Genomic DNA, 14430 nt, shown 5'->3' on the forward strand with positions numbered 1-14430 from the left:
CTACCAATTCTACTGAGATATCCAGTACAGAAAGTACAGGCATAAAGAATCCCAACAAAACTGCAGAAACAGTTCTAATATTGGTTACAAAAAAGTTCACATTTCATATCTGTAGAAGACAGCTTAAAATAGTAACCAAACAGATGATGTTGGTGAAGTGACACAATGTTTTCTTTTTCTGAAAGGAGATTTTCACAATACCTGTAACTCATTAAATGCATACCTCAGAAAACCACTTTGAGAAAAGACTGTGGCTATTGATCTCAATGAGCTGCCCATATCTGTACCTAAAAAGGAAAAAAATGCCATTGAAAACAAAGCAACTGCATCCAAAGCAACCATGTGCATTTATTTAACATCCAATGGTAGAAGTATTTGTCAGTTTAAGATCTTAAGAAATTCCATGACCGTTAACCCATAGCCAAACCATTACATGTAATATTCAAGGACTCCATTTCCACAGGCTCAGTACCACAAGATTAGCGTAAAGCAGATGTGGTGCCTATATTTAAAAAGGGAGCTAGATCACAACCAGGGAATTAGACCTGTAAGCCTGACTTCAATAGTTGGGAAACTACTTAAAGGTTTAATACGGAATAATATTCAGGAATACCTAATGGAAAACAAAATTATTAGTAATAGTCAGCATTGATTTATGAAGGATAGATCATGCCAAACTAACCTTATTTGTTTATTTGAGGAGGGAAGTAGGAATTTAGACCAGGGTAATGCAGTTGATGTGGTCAACTTAGATTTTGCAACGGCTTTTGATACGGTTCCACACAAGAGGTTAGAGTACAAAATAAAGCAAATTGGACTCAGTAAAAATATGCACCTTGATTGAAAACTGGTTGAAGGATAGACAACAGAGGGTTGTCATAAATGGAACATTTTCAGGTTGGTCCAAAGTTGTGAGTGGATTACCACAGGGATCGGTACTGGGACCCCTGCTTTTTAAATAGTTTATTAATGACCTTGAGGTTGGCAGAGAGAGCAAAGTCTCCATCTTTGCTGATGATACTAAATTGTGTAAGGTAGTAGAATCAGAGGATGTCATTTCTCTCCAGAAGGACTTGGAGAGATGGGATATTTGGTCTGGTAAATGGTAGATGAGATTTAATACAGATAAATGTAAGGTTATGCATTTCAGAAGCAAGAATAAGCAGACGATTTACAAATTAAATGGGGATAAATTAGGAGAATCCTTGATGGAGAAGTATTTTAGAGTGCTTGTAGACAGCAGGCTTAGCAATAGTGCCCAAAGTCATGCAGTAGGTGCAAAGGCAAACAAGATCTTATCTAGCATTAAACAGGCAATGGATGGAAGGGAAGTAAACATAATTATGCCCCTTTACAAAGCATTAATAAGACCACACCTTGAATATGGCGAACAATTTTGGGCACCACTCCTTCAAAAATACATAATGGAATTAGAGAGAGTGCAGAGAAGAGCCACCAAATTAATAAAGGTGTGGACAATCTAATTTATGAGAAGAGGCTAGCTAAATGACATTTATTTACATTAGAAAAGAGGCGTCTAAGAGGGAATATTAGTTTGTACCTGGGGAAAAAAAAAAGGCATTTGCCAAGCCAGGTAGTCGCAAGTCACGCTCCTCCCCGGCTGTGCAATAGTAACGCTCCTGCTCCGGTCACATGTTCCCCTGCTCCCACCGGAACCGGCAGTGAAGGACGTCTTCTGCTGCTCTCACCAGAAGAAGAATGCCACTGCCTGAAGGATGTCTGCCAATGCTCCCATCACCATCAGGATGTCGCCGTGGTCTTCCTCACCCTCCGCCGCCAGCTGCAGATGTCATCTGCTGCTCTGCTCCTGCCTTTATCCAAAGAGGAGGACCAAGGGAGCAGAGCAGAACGGAAATTACCCGGCACCGGGTTCCAGCCCCCTGGTGCCAGGTCTGGGTAATTTCCGGGTACTGTAAATAGTGCTGGGTATGCCGGGTACTGGGTAATTTCCGGGTACCTGGTACATCACTAGGGGATATGATAACTATATACAAATATATTTCAGGGACAGTACAAGGAGCTTTCAAAAGAACTATTCATCCCAATGGCAGTACAAAGGGTCATCCCTTAAGGTTGGAGGAAAGGAGATTTCACCAGCAACAAAGGAAAGGGTTCTTTACAGTAAGGGCAGTTAAAATGTGGAATTCATTACCAATGGAGACTGTGATGGCAGATACAATAGATTTGCTCAAAAAAAGGTTGGGCATCTTTTTAGAAAGGAAAGGTATACAGGGATATACCAAATAAGTAAACATGGGAAATATGTTGATCCAGGGAGTAATCTGATTGCCAATTCTTGGAGTCTGGAAGGAATTTATTTTTCCCCTTATGAGATATCATTGGATGATATGTCACTGGGTTTGTTTGTTTGCCTTCCTCTGGACCAATATACTGTAAATACGAATATAGGATAAAGTATCTGTCATCTAAATTTAGCATAGGTTGAACTTGATGGAAACATGTCGTTTTTTCAACCTCTTCTACTATGTAACCCGTTCGTTTTTTATCACACAAATGACATTTCAAGTTTTTTTCAACAACATTTAAAAAATGATGCACTGTGTAATCGTAGGAACAATAAACAGACTAGATATTATTTGAGAAATAATGTAAACGTAATACTGACACCATAGCAGAAGGTATTGCTGCTATAACTACTAATCCAGTGAAATGGACACACAGTGACAAGTATTTATGCTTTACCTACATTTTTCAATAATATTTTTTTCATCCGAACACAAAAAAAAAATTTTTTTACAGTTAACATGTGAAAAATGTACATTAGAAAGAAGCCCCCGAACCAAGCTATACAAGAATGTAGATTGCTATGGAAACAAAGAGACATCCTATCAATATGCTATTCTTCCAAATGAAATTTAGCACGTCAAAAGAAAAAAATAAGGCTACCTGCAAGACAGTCTGATGCTCAGCTTTTGAGCCAGGGCTTTGCACAATGACGTTTTACCGGTTCCTGGTGGTCCTAAGTGTAAACAAAAGCAAGTATGAAACTGAACACAACTTAAGAATTTTTACAAATAAATACAGATCTACAGTATAGGATAAGGGTGTTTGTTCAGTAGAAATAATGATTGGTTAACTTTGCTTTGTGCTACTACTTGTGCAATGGAAACTTAAATGACTTGCTCAAAACAAAGGAAATGTGAAAATGTTTAGAATAGTTGTTGGGAGGGCTACAAAAGGAATAAATGGCTAAACTGGATTTAGCAAAAATAGAGAAATAAGCTGCACAACATAAAATGTCAAAAATATACAGTTACCGGTGCTCCTGCAATTAGGGATAGCCTGTGGGTGATCCACGGTACATGAAAGTAGAAACACATCACAGACCACTTCGGATTTTTATAACTATTTATTAGCCAATTTTTAAAGTGAAGGTTCGACCTGAAGTGGTCTTTATCAAGTGAGTAAGTGGCATGTGATAAACAACATATAGTGTCTCTTAAGTAGTCCTCATGCTCCCCATAATACCCTCTGTTAATCATCCATTTGATCTGATCCATCCCTGCAGCTAATCAGCTGGATCCAATTTGATTTTTTCAGCCTCCCAATTGGCCCATCATGCCATGTGATGTGTAATTATCCTGACGTCATCACGTTGATCGGTGTCCTCGTGTGGTCTCCATAGGATGTTTATTCCTTCTGCCTTCCTGATTGCACCGTGTGGTCATGTGTTGTATCCTGCTCACGTGACGTCATTCAGCTGCTTCTGTTCATTGTCATGGTTACAATCTCCTTGCTTCCATCCGTCACAACACAATGCACGTCTGACGTTATCGTGGCATCTTCCGTCTTTGCGTGATCTCTGTTTGTAGTCCTGCTGAGTAGTTCTTTGTCTGCCATTCCGTGGTGGTGTTCAGCATGTGCAGCCCTGTGTGCACGGATGATCTTAGGTGCTTCTTTATCCAATTTCAGGGGCATCCATATAATCCATCTTGACCTTTGATTCCCATGATGTATGTAAAAGAGGAAAAGAGTCCGACGCAAAGGCGGAAGATGACATGATTATGTCAGACGTGTGTTGTGTTGTGACTGATGGAAGCAAGGAGATTGTAACCATGACAACTAACACAATCAGCGGAATAACACATGGATACAGGATACAACACACGACGACATGGTCCAATTAGGAAAGAATAACCATGACAACAGATAAACATCTATGGAGACCACATGAGGACGCCGATCAACGTAATGACGTCAGGAGTATACGACGCATCACATGACATGACGGGCCAATTGGGAAGACCAGAAGATGGGAGGCTGAAAAAATCAAATTGGATCCAGCTAATGTATGATTAGCTGCAGGGATGGAGAAGATCAAATGGATGGTTAAAAGAGGATAATCTGGATTTAGCACACTTTTATGTACCAGAGATCACAATTCAATGAGTTCCCTATGCATGGATCAGAAAAATGTTGGTATACATGTGGGTATAAAGTTAAATAAGCATAGACCCTTTAAATAAATTTAGAATATTTATGTTACAATATATCTATGGATGAAGAGGTTCCTGATTTCAGTTAAAGGAAAATATGAATAAGTGCCTAAATATGCCCAATTTTAAATATCCCCACAAGAGAAGAGAGTCCTACCTGTGATTTAACTACATATACATTTAAATATATACATTTATAAGGTGGAGGAAAACAACTCACAATTTCTTCTCATTTTTAACAAATACATATTGAAATGTACACTTTTTAGCCAACATTAATCTAGTATTATTCAGATAGCGGATTAGAATAATCATAGGTAAAAAACAGTGCTAAACAGCTTAGCAGCTACTGTATCAAGATGTCATTTATTTACTGAAAATTGGTAGTCAAAAAAGGACATGTCAATGCAGGTTTTTATTGGGGTACATTTAACGTAAATAAAACCAGTAAAATAGAAGTGTATACATTTGCATCTCGCGAAAGCTTGCGACAGTCCATTACATACAATTTGAACATGTTTTTTTAACTGTAGTGATGAAGAGTGCCATTATATTTACCATGCAACAGGACAACTCTGTTCCAGGCAATTAAGTTACTGTCAACATTTTTGTCTGAAAACAGCAATGTTGTTGTAACGTAATCTAAAAGCTGAAGAAAGATAAGTTAAGTCATCGTACATTCATTATCATATTGTAGAAATATGTTCAAGATTGATCAAGTCATGATAAGGATCGTGCCCCGATCCAGCAGTAACTGCCACTCAAGTCAATGGCAGTTACCGGATCGAGGTGCAATACGCTGCACCATGGCTTTTTTTAAATCTCAGCCTATGTAAGATTCTTTTATGCCCCCAGTAAGTCGAATATCAAATTTGTTCTACTATTCAACATTTGTTAAATATGAGGAATATGCTATTTTGCTGGTATGTGGCTTTGTGATCCATAAAGCCCATGTGCTGAGACCTGATTCAACAACTTAGTATAAATGAAAAAGTTTATATTGAAAGCCAATTCTCGTGTTTACCATAAAATCACAAATCATATCACCAACGCTGTTATGTAATCAATGGACTGCAAAGTAGCATTTGAGTTCTATATAATCCTACATTAAAGACAACCTTTTGCAACATGATATCTAATAATTTTATATAAGTAACTCAGGCACAAGGGGGCAGCTGTATGGATCAGGAAGTTCCAAGCGTTAACTGCGTTTGACGAAAATCCATAATACCTCCAAAACTATATTGGTTTTGCATAAAAAAAAATTCAGTCCTATGAATAGTAATGGCCAAAAAGAAGCTTGCATGCTGCTGAGAGTGAGAGTATCACATTCAAAAATAGCCCAAACCCATTTGTTAGTCAAATGTTCTAACCCAGCTTCTGAATTTTGGGGGTTTGATTTAATACTTGATGGACCCATCAACACCATGTCATTCTCCTGGTGCTATCCACTCAGGAATGATTATATATTTTGATAGGCAACAGAAGAATACATTTCCATGCTTGTAAACTATATAAAATATGTGGTTCTCAAACTATGAGTCCTGGACCACTGCTGGTCCCTGAAGTCTTTTGTGGTGGCTCCCAAAAGCCTTTCAAAATGCACTTCAAGTGGCTCTTCTGCACGCCGCACCTTTTGTTTCACTAATAAAGGTGGATTTTAATATACAGGTGCAGTTTCTCAATACATACATTATGATTTAATATAAATGTATTGATTAACTTAATTGCAAGTATGGTGGTCCTCCAAACAATTAACATTGAAATGGTTCATAATAAGGAAATGTTTGAGAACCTCAGCTATATACAGTATTATGTATGCCTTGATACAAAGCATGTGATGTATTAAATTATAATTTAAGGATTTGTCTATGGTATTTCTAAATACCATTTAATATAAGTTTGTAAATAGTTATAGAATAATGCGTTCTCTACCAACTATTTTCCAATTTCTTAAGGAAATATTAATGCGCTTTACAGAGCAGGTAACATCTTTACTTAGATAGTTGCTGAATTATAAAATATTGCTAAAAGTGTGGAGTATGGTATAACCACATCGTACAGATATGATATTCTCAAACGCTTAGTTTCAATAGACTTCCATTTCAGCAACTAGGTCTGTTTGCGAACTGAATTTTTTTCTGAGAGGGCTACAACAGTAGGTGTTTGTAACGAAGAGTCTGCATTCATCAGTACCATTATACTACTACAATCTGGTTATGGTAATGTCCTTGTTCTGAACAAAACACTACTAAACTTAAAGTGCCACATTTACTAGACAGTGCTATCCTGGAAAACGACATACAGGATCGGAAGACACTGCAGAGTGTCTCATGGCATAGCAATGCTTAGTGAATTTGGTGCTAAATGTTTATATGCATAGATAATATTTATACACAATAAATTGTAAGTACATACTTGTACTAAGACTTACATTTGACTTTACTTCACTGTCATATACTAAACTCTCCCACATGCCATGAAAGTCCACTACAAAAGAAAGCATTGTAAAAAATGTTGCAAGTACAAAAAAAAACATTTTTACCCAAAGACAAAAAACAATATTTCTCTTGGTTATATTGACGCTATGTTATTGAACTGCCAATACTTAACTAAACCTGAACTTAAATATTGTGTATTTTCTAATAAGCATCTATTTTTTAGTTTCCTTGTCAAATCACATACAGTATTAAAGATTCTTACTATTTCTCCCCCCCACCCCCTCTTATCTGCACATTAACTTTGGAGACTGAGCCTTGAACTCAGCCAGTGTAAGCATTAAAGGTATCTGCTGCACTGAGCACCAACATGGAGTGCTTTGAAAGAAAAAAGAGAAACCGAAACAAAGGAATGAGAACAGAATGGAAACGTAGAAGAAAAACACAAAAAGAAGATATGAATTTTGCAGTCAGAAATGTAAAGTTTTCAAAAATGCCCCTAGTATTAACACCTTTAGATTGTGTATTGTTTACATTTAGGCATGATTAACAATAAATGTTCATCCCTTTGAGTGAGGAAGTCCCACGGCCCCTCTGGCAAACCCTAAAGTTACTTTATCGCAGCATCCCTTAATCCGGAAACGGAAACTGAGTCGTCCTCTTCCATTTTCCAGTATTACAGACTGCTTCCTGGACTCCCAAGGAGGATAGTATGCAATATTCCCAAAAATGTGCACCCCATGGGAATAGGGTTGCCAGGCTCATTCTTCCCCAAAAAACTAGACACAATGGGGAAAGGTGCGACGCACTCCACACACACACACACACCTTTCACCTCTCCACTCCATGCTGTTTCCTCCTCTCCTTGCCCTCACCCCCAGGCTCCTGACACCTCCTGATTGGCTACTACAGCCAATCGGGATTGAGGAAGCTGCCCATCCCCCTAGAAAAAGGGGGAGAGACCGAGACAGAGAGAGACCGAGACAGAGAGAGACAGAGAGAGACAGAGACAGAGAGAGACAGAGAGAGACAGAGACAGAGAGAGACAGAGACAGAGAGAGACAGAGACAGAGAGAGACAGAGACAGAGAGAGACAGAGAGAGACCGAGACAGAGAGAGACAGAGAGAGACCGAGACAGAGAGAGACCGAGAGAGACCGAGACCGAGAGAGACCGAGACAGAGAGAGACCGAGACAGAGAGAGACCGAGACCGAGAGAGACCGAGACAGAGAGAGACCGAGAGAGACCGAGACCGAGAGAGACCGAGACAGAGAGAGACAGAGAGAGACCGAGACAGAGAGAGACCGAGACAGAGAGAGACAGAGAGAGACAGAGAGAGACCGAGACAGAGACAGACAGAGAGAGACCGAGACAGAGAGAGACAGAGACCGAGACAGAGAGAGATCGAGACAGAGAGAGACCGAGACAGAGAGAGACCGAGACAGAGAGAGACCGAGACAGAGAGAGACCGAGACAGAGAGAGACCGAGACAGAGAGAGACCGACCGGGACCGAGACAGACCGGGACCGAGACAGACCGGGACCGAGACAGACCGGGACCGAGACAGACCGGGACCGAGACAGACCGGGACCGAGACAGACCGGGACCGAGACAGACCGGGACCGAGACAGACCGGGACCGAGACAGACCGGGACCGAGACAGACCGAGTTTGTTGTCTCCTGGGTGCTCGGGTTCGGCACATTGCGGATCGGGTAGACAGATTGTTGGGGGGGGGCTGGGATTGACCCGGCAGTCTTGGTACATGTTGGCACCAATGACAAAGTTAGAGAAAGATGGAGGGTACTAAAAAATGATTACAGGGATCTAGGCCAAAAGGCCAAAAGCTTAAGGCAAGGACCTCCAAGGTAGTATTTTCTGAAATACTACCAGTGCCATGCGCTACCGCAGGGAGACAGTCAGAGATCAGGGAGGTTAATGCATGGCTAAGAAAGTGGTGTAGGAAGGAGATGTTTGGGTTTATAGAGCACTGGGACTCCTTTTCTGAGAGGTGCCATCTATATTCTAGGGACGGATTGCACCTCAATGAAGAGGGATCTTCTGTGCTAGGGGGGAGAATGCTAAAAAGGTTGGAGGAGATTTTAAACTAGGATGGAGGGGAGAGGGGAATGAAACAGATAATGAACTAAATGGAATAGATGAGGATACAAGGTGGTATGGAGGTAGAATGGGGGCAAGTGCAAGTTTGACAAGCAGTGAGATACCCATAGTAAATAGAGATAGAGATAATACTAGAAAACTTCTAAAGACTAAACCAAGTGGGAGCAGAAAGGAAGGAGCAGATAAGATAATAGTACAGGCTGAAAAAAAACTTAAATGCATGCTTGCTAATGCAAGAAGCCTGACAGATAAAATGGGGGAGCTTGAATTAATAGCTACAAGGGAGCAGTATGATATCATAGGCTTTACTGAAACATGGTGGGATGAAACTCATGACTGGACAGTTAATTTAAAGGGGTATTCTCTTTTTCGGAAGGATCGAACAAATAGAAGGGGAGGTGGAGTATGTCTATATGTTAAACCAGATCTAAAACCTATTATAAAGGATGATGTCTATGAAGGGAATGATGAAAATGTAGAGCCTTCTGGATAGAAATTAGCAGTGGAGGTAAAAGTATAAAGAAAATGTTTGTGGGAATATGCTATAAACCACCAAATATCTGTGAGATTGAGGAAGCTAAAATACATTTGCAAATGGAGAAGGCATCAAAACTGGGTCATGTTTGCATAATGGGGGATTTTAATTATCCAGACAGACTGGGGCAATGAGATTAGCGTTACAACAAAAGGAAACAGGTTTTTGGGGGTGCTTAAAGATAATTATATGACCCAAATTATTGAGGAACCAACCAGGAGAGGGGCAGTTCTGGATTTGGTCATATCAAACAATGTAGAAGTAATAACAAATATTCAAGTCCTGGAACATTTGGGTAACAGTGATCATAACATGGTCTCATTTGAAATAAATTATCAAAAAAACAGATTACTTGGGTTCAACAATGACTTTAAACTTTAGGAAGGCAGATTTTCATAAACTGAGGTCTAATCTAGTAGTAATACAATGGGATGATGTTTTTGCAGAGAAAAAGGTAGAAGATAAATGGGCAGTCTTTAAAACATTGTTAGAAAAGCACACTTATCAGTGTATACCCTTGGGTAATAAGTATAAAAGAAATAAGTCAAAACCAGATGGCTAAATAAACAGGTATGGGGAGGAAATGGACAAGAAGAGGAAGCGTTTAGATTCTTTAAGTCAGAAGGGACAGAGACATCGTATCAGAATTATAAGGAATGTAACAAAAATTGCAAAAGGGCAATCAAATTAGCAAAAATGGATAATGAAAAAAGGAGTGCAATAGAAAGTAAGGTCAACCCTAAAAAGTTCTTTAAGTACCTTAATAACAAAACAAAAATGAGAAAAGAAAATATAGGACCCTTTCAGTGTGAGATGGGTAGGCAGATTATTGGTGATAAGGAAAAAGCAAATTCTTTGCCTCTGTGTTTACCAGGGAAGAATCAAGTTCAATAGTAGCGCCACAGGAGGAAGCCACAACCTCCATATTAATGACCAATTGGTTAACTGAGGAAGAAGTTCATAAGCGACTTGAAAAAATTAATGTAAATAAGGCACCTGGCCCCGATGGCATACATCCAAGAGTTCTCAAGGAGTTAATGTGCACGCAATGTCTTGTATATAATGTATACCCTGTTCATTTATGTAACTGTACTTGTAACCATGTATTATTTGTTTTACTCTGTGCCCAGGACATACTTGAAAACGAGAGGTAACTCTCAATGTATTACTTCCTGGTAAAATATTTTATAAATAAATAAAATAAATAAATAGTTAAGCTCAGTAATAGCAAAACCATTATATTTAATATTCAAGGACTCCATTTCCACAGGCTCAGTACCACAAGATAAAAAACAAGAAAAAAGCGCAAAACGCAAATGGTGAAGAATATCAAAGTCAATGTATTAGTAATAAAAAGGTGAGTATTCTGCGTACATCAGAGATAAACAGTAATCGCATTTACGTGTAATATTACACGAATTTACCACACAGCAATCATCAGGGTTAGTGGTCTGGGAGGTGTAGCACCAATGGATCATCTCCTGCTGTTAATCGGGTGTCATCTGTGTCTCTCACGGCGACGACGACCTGTGGTCAGCATCCAATGCGTCCAAAGAGTCAGGAACAATAAACCACATGGAAAGTCTGTCCTGTGTTGTACACCGTGTGCTCGTTGTACACCGTGTGCTCGTTGTAGGTAGAAAAGTTCTTATAGCAGGTAACGCTGGTGTGCGGAGGTATGTTCCCACCGCAGTCTAACTGACCGACATACAGCAGTGGTGTTCCGCCTTGGTGGTCGCGCACTATAGTGATGTCACCCGTAGAGCGTGTAATACCACACGGAGCGCACCCGAGCACGTTCAGATGCTATTGAGCAAGCAGTACTGGCAATGTAATAGTAATAATATTAAAAAGGTACCATAAAATAAACAATAATTAATCCAACGCGTTTCAAAGGTATAAATGTCACGAACCCCGAGCACTAAATATACATACAGCGTACGTTATTGGTCATCCAATTGAGACCAGGAACCAATCAAATGTATCTGCTCAGTGTTGGGGGCGTGACACTGGATCGGAATAGAATACATGATATAAAATACACACCTTTAATCAATAAATAAATAATTTTCTGCAAAGAAAAAATAAATGACATAATTAGAACAACAGTAACACTTAAATATATAATTTACTACTTATAACAATCGTGATAAAAACACTAATGAATCACATAAAATAGAAAAAAGTCTCCAAAGAATGCATAAAGAGGTAGAATGCCTGTTCAATGGAGTCAATGGATTTAATAAAAACCTAAGAGATACAAATAGTGTAACGTTATATCCTTAAACCCCTAATAAAATGCCCAAACATCCAGATTTTCATTTAACCCTTTAGGGGTCATACAATCCAATTTGTGGATCCAGAAAGATTCCTGGGCAGATAAAGCTTTTAGTCTATCCCCCCCCCCCCCTCCTATTACTTGGTACATGTTTAATGCCCAAAAAGGTCAGAGAGGAGGGGTCTTTCTGATGATGAGTCAAGAAATGTCTTGAAACACTGTTTTTCAAAGCCATTTTTAATATTACGAATATGTTCCTGTATTCGTATTTTCAAATTACGTTTAGTTCTACCTACATAATATAATCCACAGGCACATTCGAGTAGATAAACTATATAAACTGAGTCACACTTTATAAAGTCTTCTATAGTAAAGACTTCTTTAGTTTTTTTAGAAGAGAAAGTCTTACGGTTTGAATGCATATACTTGCACACAGAACATTTAGCACAGTTAAAGTTCCCCATAGGCCTTTTACTCAGCCAGAGGAAGAAGGGGGTAGGATGGTCCGTGGTTCACAGCAACTTCAGCAGCCAACGCATGGATGTCTAAAAAAACTTTATTGATCGCTAGCAGCAAACATCAGGCAACCACTCTAACGCGTTTCGTCCAGGCTATGGACTTTTTCAAAGAGACTCTTTGAAAAAGTCCATAGCCTGGACGAAACGCGTTAGAGTGGTTGCCTGATGTTTGCTGCTAGCGATCAATAAAGTTTTTTTAGACATCCATGCGTTGGCTGCTGAAGTTGCTGTGAACCACGGACCATCCTACCCCCTTCTTCCTGTGTCATCATTTCCGGAGGAGCACGCTGACGCCAGCTACACTAGAGGAGGAAGCCGCTGCAGAATTCCCTGCACCAACAGGGACGGCTTTTTCGTGAGTACTCCTAACCTCCACGCGGTATTTCAGGGAGATTATTGAGGTGGTTAGTGCCGGGCTGTGATTTACTTGGGGGCGCCCCCTAGGGAGGTGTCCCCCTGTACCTCTATCCGGCTTACTATTACCCAACTCCCTGTTCTCAATACCGGAGGCTTATTGTTTCATTAATCATTGCTGGGTCTCTCTTCAATCAAGTTGCATAAAGTGTGTGCACTACCTGTTAGCAGCCTCGGTATACTGGGTAATTCCAAATTCTTTTACTCAGCCAGCTGTTAACAGGAATAGAGCATGTCAGATGCCCAATATCGCTGGGAGCTAAGATATTTTTTAAGTTAGAAGCTTTCTTATGAATTAATCTTGGTCTCTCGACCAGGTGGTTACCCAAGACCGGGTCATTACTCAAGATAGCCCAGTGTTTAGAGACCACCTTCTCAATCTTCCTATAGGCTGAATTGTAATTAGTCACAAATGCCACATCTACTTTTTTTGTATCTCTAATACCAGATTTCTTGCCTTTTTGTGTCAACAAATCATTACGGTCCATAAATTGAACTCTTTGCAATTCCCTTTTTAGATAATCAGAATTATAGCCTCTTTCAATAAAGCGACTAAACAGTAAATCCGCTTGTTTAACAAAGGTGTCATTATCACTACAGTTTCTTTTTAGCCTCATGAACTGGCCCCCTGGAATGTTCTTAATCCAGGTATCTTTGTGATTACTTGTTGCCATTAATAAATTATTTGTGTCAACTTCCTTGAAGAATGTCTCTGTTAACACCTTTCCCTCACCTGTGGATGTCAATTTAAGGTCCAGATAGTTAATAGTAATTACATCTGTTTGGTGTGTAAACTCCAGATTATATTCGTTGTTATTAAGAAAAGACACAAATTGATTCACTGATTCAATGTCCCCATCCCAAACAACCAGGACATCATCTATGTAACGTCGCCACATGATATTACTGGTAAATGGGTTATTAGCCCAAATGAATTGACTATCCCAGTGCCCCATACAGGTTCGCGAAACTGGGGGCAAAACGAGTACCCATGGCAGTTCCGCAAACCTGTATGTAGAAATCACTGAGGAACAAGAAGTAGTTATGTTTTAATATAAAGTTAATAAACTTCAAAATATACTCCCTATTTAGGGGATGTAATAAGGGGTCCTGTTTCATACAGGATTCAATAGTGTCTAGGCCTTTGGTGTGAGGGATATTGGTGTACAAGGCTTTAATATCACAAGTCTGCCATCTGTAGCTGTTCTTCCATTCAAAGGATTGAAATAACTGAAGGACTGCAGTAGAATCCTTAATGTAAGATGGCAATTGGACTACATATGACTGCAGAAAGAAGTCAACATACTGTGACACATTTGCAGTCAGGGACTTCAGGGACTGAATCCCTGAGACAATAGGTCTTCCTGGGGGATTGACAATACATTTGTGGATTTTAGGCAGATGGTAAAATATCGGTAACCTTGGAAAAGCAGGATAGAGAAAAGAAAATTCAACATCAGAGATAACAGACTGGGTAGTAGCTTCTTCTAGAAGTGTCTTTAGCAGACCCTGAAACTCCAAAGTGGGGTCCTTATTCAGTTTCTTATAGAAGGTGGTATCATGCAATGGCTTCTTTCTCATAATCCCTACGGTTCTGCACTACCACCCCCCCCCCCTCCCTTGTCTGCTTGTCTGATAATTAAATCTTTG

At 39.7% G+C, this 14430-nt stretch overlaps 1 protein-coding gene across 2 annotated transcripts in view; it reads right to left on the minus strand.

Moving 5' to 3' along the window:
- TRIP13 (thyroid hormone receptor interactor 13) overlaps positions 1–14430 on the minus strand; it is a 237077-nt gene that overhangs the window by 165838 nt on the left and 56809 nt on the right. For both annotated transcript variants that reach the window (XM_075586372.1, XM_075586373.1), the window contains 4 exons: positions 6913–6968; positions 5037–5127; positions 2929–3001; positions 224–287 (listed from right to left, as the gene is read on the minus strand). In XM_075586372.1, the coding sequence (XP_075442487.1) occupies positions 224–287; positions 2929–3001; positions 5037–5127; positions 6913–6968 (284 nt within the window). The remainder of the gene's footprint in view (positions 1–223; positions 288–2928; positions 3002–5036; positions 5128–6912; positions 6969–14430) is intronic.

This window comes from Ascaphus truei, chromosome 2 (assembly GCF_040206685.1).
Source record: "Ascaphus truei isolate aAscTru1 chromosome 2, aAscTru1.hap1, whole genome shotgun sequence".
Lineage (NCBI taxonomy): Eukaryota > Metazoa > Chordata > Amphibia > Anura > Ascaphidae > Ascaphus > Ascaphus truei.